General features: G+C 42.7%; 1 protein-coding gene across 1 annotated transcript; it reads right to left on the bottom strand.

Annotated features, from left to right (window-relative positions):
• Positions 1-316: 316 nt before the first annotated feature.
• On the bottom strand, positions 317-5,897 carry LOC121190044 (leucine-rich glioma-inactivated protein 1-like). The gene is made up of 8 exons (XM_041050594.1): positions 5,309-5,897; positions 5,007-5,078; positions 4,321-4,392; positions 4,159-4,230; positions 3,268-3,339; positions 2,650-2,819; positions 2,387-2,551; positions 317-2,253 (listed from the first exon to the last, which is right to left on the bottom strand). The coding sequence occupies exons 1-8, from the start codon at positions 5,509-5,511 to the stop codon at positions 1,436-1,438; spliced, it is 1,644 nt and encodes a 547-aa protein (XP_040906528.1). The 5' UTR covers positions 5,512-5,897; the 3' UTR covers positions 317-1,435.
• Positions 5,898-6,153: the final 256 nt, after the last annotated feature.

The raw sequence follows: 6,153 nt of genomic DNA, 5'->3' as shown, positions 1-6,153 counted from the left end.
TCACCATGAAAGAAGCAGATGTCTCTCATGGAGCCTTTCTAAAGAGCCTGATTTAGTCCTGCCACCAGTGTGATTGTGCAGGTACTTGTGTATCTCCTTGCTTGTGTTTTTCTTTTTTTTTTTTTTTGTCTTTTTTTTTTTTAATTCAGCGGATTTTATTGTATTTATTCCATTACATTGTAATGTGCTGCTTTGTAGAATTGAGGCGTGCACTTTGTTGGAGAAAATAAAAAGGATTTTATTTGTTTGTATTTATTTTATTTAATTTCTCATTGTCTGTATGATAATTACACAACTAACTTCAGACTAACGACAATTTCCCTCAAGCGATGTAGCAGATGTGTTGACGTGTGTTGGACCGTGTCGGCATTTCACACTTAAGCCATGTCACGTTACACAGTGCCAGCAGGGAGCTCAAATGAGAACAGTTAATGATGTAAACCTTTATTGACTCTGAATAGCATGATATTAGTCAATAACTTAATCCTAATAATGACACGGTTGATGTACTTTGCATACATGTTAGTCAAAGGTAAAGCATTATGAACAATATCCTCAGTTTTTCATTTCAGTTCCTTTAAGTGTGTGAAAATAGTTCCACATGTGCCCAAAATGTTTTCCATACCCCTTGTGAAAAACTGTATTTTTTTTCAATACTTTAAACATTATATAAACCATTAATGATAAAAATGTAAGTTGCAAGGATATACAGGTAGATTCTCACACAACATTTCTGTTGATATTTTCCAAATTATAAACATAATTTCAAATCATTCTCCTTAACAAATAGTTATCTAACTGGCGTGGTCCCTCTTAAACTTACAAAAAGCTTCATTTACAAATCTTTTAGCGAACAAGTGGAAAGACAGAAAAATGTAAACATTTTGTTTTGGCAGATCTGTTCAGTTAAACATGTTAATAGGTTAAAAAGTACCATTTCATTATTACTTTCCGTAGATAAATATATGAGATTACAAATGTATAAACTTTGCTGAGTCACATGAATGGTTGAACACAAAAAATAACCTACTGGCCAATGCTAGGTTTAATGGATTAATGAACATGGATGTTGCATTCATCAGGATGGGACGGCCTGACTGAGGCCCTGGTCATGCATTAATGTCTTGACAACATCTTGGGTCTAATCCTAACTTGAGATCCATGCATTGAACTCAACATGAATTTCAGCCAAGTATATTTGGTTGAAATACATGCGTTTATCTTTACATTTGCCATGCACTGATTTCAATGGAAGCGTTTTAAAAATGAGTGGTAGTAATGCCTGCCTTTCTCAAGTTAGGATCACCTGATGATCACTTTCAGTGTTGTTTAGCACTGTATCTGCTGAGACAGCCTCCTTTAAACACAAAGACCACTAAAGTTACCAATAACCTATCAATCAGCCAAAAAAAATAAACAAACAAAAAACAATCACTCAATTGCTCAGATCAATGACCAGGTGCTCAAAGATCTGAGTTTTCCCTTTGAAACTGGAGGCCAGCAGGAACTGCCGGTTGTCTATGGAGACAGGAGAGAAGGCTCTTGGCGCCTGGATGTTCAGCTCCTGGAAATGGACAAACTCGCCCTTCTTGGCATCCCAGCGATACACCTGGGTGAAAGAGTAATCGCTGCCAAGGATGGCGTACTGCCAGCTGCCCACAGCGAAAGGCTGGAACACCATGGAGCCACGAGAGGGCATGGTCTGCAATTCTCTGAAGAGGGCCCCATCCCAGCGCATCACTTTGGAGTCACCAATGAAGCGTGTCAGGCAGATGAAGAGGTCAGATTTGACCTGGAAATGCTTCACGGCGTAGACGTCTTCCATCTCCGGGATGTCGGTGCGTCTGTCAAACAGCTTGGTGGTTTTGTTCCACTGGTAGATGACCGGCCTCTGGGAACTGCTGGACAGGATCAGGTGAGGTTTGGAGGAAATCTCCATGTACTCCACGTCAGTGTCCCGATACCATGGATGGAGAGACTGGTGAGAGTAGAAGCCATTACCGTTCCACTTGTAGATGGTGGTGGAACCGGCCTTGGAGCTGTCTGCTATGACAAAGAAAGACTCTCCATCGATGCGGAAAGTCTCAACATCGTTCGGTTTGCGGATTTTGAGGATGTCGATGCCTTGAAGCTTGATGAATTTATTTGCAGAGGTGTCACGTTTATAGATATGCGAGCCACCAAACAGCTGAGCCACAATGATAAAGAGCTGGTTGTCAATGACCAGAGGTTTGCAAATCACTGTGGATGTGCCTGGTGAGGAGAAAGAAAAGATAAAAGCATTACAGCTTCACTTTGTCTTAGATGCTTGTCTCCATCTAGTGGTTTCTTTTCCAATCTCACCCCCTCACCATATTACAGCATTTCTGAAATGACGTTTACTCACTGTCAATATCGTCAAAGTTCCTGAAGACCATCTCCACGTGATCCCACTCTAGAAAGCTGCATTTCCCAATGAAGGGCTGAGCAAAAACCACATACTGGTCGTTCCCAAAGGAAAATGACTCCACCGATATGGACTCAAACTTCAGGGACTGGTAGGAAGCAAACTCTGTCACAGAAAGAAAAAACACACTTTGAATAACATTAAAACACCAAGAGAATCTGTGATTATTGTGGGAAAAATAAAGAGTATTTTCTGTACTCCACCTGTGGTGATGCAGTCGAAGGACTGTGGCACCAGATCGTTGATCTTCTTGTCCAGCTGTGAGGCCGGGCCTTTGCAGTAGATCTGATCCACTGTAGCATTGGTGCTGTATATCCACTCCACCAACCACTTGAGCTTACAGTCACAGGTGAACTGGTTCCCCCGCAAGTCTCTGAAGGGAGAAAACCACCAAACTAACCTCCAAACCCTTGAAAAGCTCACAGGAATGCTCTCAGCTTTGTGAATAGATTTTCATCTCAAAAGCTGCAGTCATGTAGGTTTGACTGCTGGCTTTGCTCTTTGGCCCTCACATCTTCATTCTGAGCTCTCATTAATATCAAGAGGGACTATAAATTAACCATAAAGAAGAACTGAAGATCTTCAGAGGGTGATACATTGCAAACTACCTCGCTGCCGCATGTAATTTTAATGGTGCTAAAAGCACCAGCTGCCCACACATTTTTCAAGCCTTGGCTGAAGTGGAATAATGAGACAGTTTTCTATATTTAGAAGCCTGTACTGACAACTCATAGTCAGCGATAGCATACATAATACGTGAAGTAACTATGCAATTTATCTCTCCTGTTGCCAGATAATGCAGGATTAAAATTCATACTTACACCTTTGTCAAGGCCTCAAGACCCTTGAACAAATCTTTGGGCAGAGTCTCCAAATTATTGTAGGCTAGACTCCTGCGTGAAAAAGAGGAAAGATAGCAGATCATCACTTCCCTCTTCATGCTATTATTCTAAATGGTAATGATACACATATTCTGCTTTTTGTATATTCCTTTATAAGAGGAACTTCGAGTGCCTGACAAAATCTAAATGTAGATGCGGTTTATGCTGTGTTTCCTTGCAGTGGAATATATGAATATCTGTTAAAGAGCCTGGGCTCATACTGTATTGCCACCCTGGAGACTGGAGGCAGGAACATTGCTTATTGTGAGTTTGAGGAAACATTAAGCTATTTTTAGAGCTGCCTCCTCAGCCATTTTATGGCTTTCTCTGCTACAAAAAGAGGGGAAAAGGGTAGATTCCACTGTCGAGAGGGCTGTTGTTGTTGTTGCATTGGGGGCTTGCTGAACATTTTCTTGTTTGTATCAAAGAAATGAAGATGGGAGAATTTAAGAGACCTCGCTTAATTACTTAATATCTGTAACAAAATATGTTTACAATAGACCTTCAGCTTCTAAGCTTCATTGAGCTGGACGGGAAAGGCGACAGGATTTGCTTTATAATCATATTAACAGCTGCACAGTGTTGGGAGAAATGTCTATGTGGCAAAAAGTGTTGCGTAATTAACTTTGTCAGCGTTTCAATGGAACAGCACTTGCCTGCACCTGCAGACTGATTACGACACTTCCTACTAATACAAAATACCAGAAGAGCTTCTTTACATTTTCTCTCTTACAAAGCGATGACATTTTAAATTCATGTTACATGTTCAGCGCTGATGAATGTTTTTGTGTCATGTGATTTTTGAATAGGAAGTTATAAATGTACACTTACAGATGCACCAAGGTTTTCAGTCCACGGAAAGCATGTGGTGATATCGACTTGATTTCGTTGTTTTCAATGAACCTGAAAAAGGTGTTGCGTAAATACACGCGGAAGGAGGCAGTCTTGTCTTTTAGAAACACCTTCCAAGATAAAATTGTGCCATCTACTTACAGATACTCCAGATGAGGAAGTCCAAGGAAAGCATCCTCGTTTATAGATTCAAGGTTGTTGGCTGTAAAGAGGCTGCGCAGGGATATCTCTGGTTAATATTTTACTATTCAGGGTCACAACTGGATAATAACAAGCTGTCGTCCCACATTTACTTTGAAAAAATGGAAGTGTCTGATGGAAAACCCTCTCCTTTGTTTTTAAGGGAAACCCAAATAGATCAGAGACAAGGATCAATGCTCCATTAGGATTCCTGCAGTCTTACATGTTTGTTTTGAATGACACAGTGACTCAAGTCAATACTCCACCCCATGAGATAGGAGTGAAGGGGATTCCCTCTTCAAAAGGAGGGATTCCCCATAGAAAAAGCTCATACTGAAACCAGACCAGATCCAGTATATACACAAATGCATTTTAAGACAAGACTTGGGTAAATGCCCAGCTGAGAGACTCTACCAAGCCAAGAAAGGGAAGGGAATGTATGGAAATAATTTCTTCAAAAAAAAATTTTTTTTTTTTAAAGCTCCTCACTCTAATCAATAGCTGCAGCAACATCTAGTCTATTATAGTGTGTAGCATCAGTGGAAGGGAGATGTCTAGAACATTAAACATGGCGTTGATCACCTCACTTAGGACTGACAGCATGCAACAAAGACTGAAGAACAAAAAGCTCCGGAGAGATTTCTCACAGGAGATGCAGGGCAGGCGTGTGGATGAAGCTCTCTTTCGGGATATTAGTGAACTGAGACTTGACGAATGATCTGTGGGGGAGAAAACACGAAAGACAGACAAGACACACCGTTAAAGCCTTAAAGCACAGACTGTCTCACGCGAACAGTTATCCCAGTCTGTTCCTTGGACATGCATTACTGTGCAGCAGCAGAGAAATCCACGTTTTAACCAGCAGTAGGTGAAGCCCAGCTTGTTTTGTAAATCACTGTAATGGGAAGCACTGGTTTGGAATTTATAAGAAAACGAAAATGTGACTTACAGTGACGTGACATCGAAGGGAAAGCTGCGAGGGATCAGTCCTGCGCTTTCGCACAACGCGTTATCTTTGGTACATGTACATGATGAGGGACAGCGGGGCTGCTTGGCTTTCTTGGTGTCCACTACAAGTAAAACAGACGCCACCACAAGTAAGCCAAGCAAGGGCGATCTTCTGGGCATCCTGCGTGTAGGCCTATTTTCCATCCTTGCGAACCGCTGCGGGCACGACCTGCGCGTCGAACAGCCCTACACATGAACCAGGGTCTCCGCTGTGGTTCCTTTTCCACTGCTGCTGCTGCTGCTGCTGCTACTACTGCCTGGAGGCCAAGCGACGCGCTGTCCGCTCTTGTTTATCTCCACCAAGTGCCGTGCGCCGCCGCCGACGCCGCTGCTCTGGAGGTGACTAAACCGGGCGCCCCGTACGTCCAGAGCGCTGTAACTACACTACACCCCCAGACCAAGAAAAAAAAAAAGATCTGTTTCTCCTGTGACAAAAATAAGATCTAATAAAATGCGCGCGGTGGTGGCTCAAGCTGAAGAAAATAGCGGCTGGCGCTGAGACAAACGCGGTGTGAGGGCAGGTGGGGATCCCAGCGGGAGCAGACGGAGCATCTCCATCCAAAACCACGCCTATGATTTCAGCCAACGCCACACTCTCCCTGTCAAGATCATGGAGGATTCCGCCCAATAGGCAACGGAATTGTGTAATTTTTCGTGAATCAGCGGGAGAAAATGAAGCCCTGACATGAGCCAGCGGATTGCTGCCTGTGGCGCAGACGCACACGGGCTTTCTATGCGGGAAGCGGGTGGGAAACCCGAAGAAAATTTACTGTGATAAAAGAAATA

This window comes from Toxotes jaculatrix, chromosome 11 (assembly GCF_017976425.1).
Source record: "Toxotes jaculatrix isolate fToxJac2 chromosome 11, fToxJac2.pri, whole genome shotgun sequence".
NCBI lineage: Eukaryota > Metazoa > Chordata > Actinopteri > Toxotidae > Toxotes > Toxotes jaculatrix.
This window is presented reverse-complemented; position numbering and strand designations above follow the sequence as displayed.

What these genes read in the sequence shown, in the direction of transcription:
- LOC121190044 (XM_041050594.1), bottom strand. Translation starts at nt 5,511, where the DNA reads ATGGAAAATAGGCCTACACGCAGGATGCCCAGAAGATCGCCCTTGCTT. An exon ending in CTTGAGGCCTTGACAAAGGT is followed by an intron (nt 2,820 to 3,267) that starts GTAAGTATGAAT and finishes TTCTCCCTTCAG; the next exon opens with AGACTTGCGGGGGAACCAGT. An exon ending in CTTCGACTGCATCACCACAG is followed by an intron (nt 2,552 to 2,649) that starts GTGGAGTACAGA and finishes TTTCTGTGACAG; the next exon opens with AGTTTGCTTCCTACCAGTCC.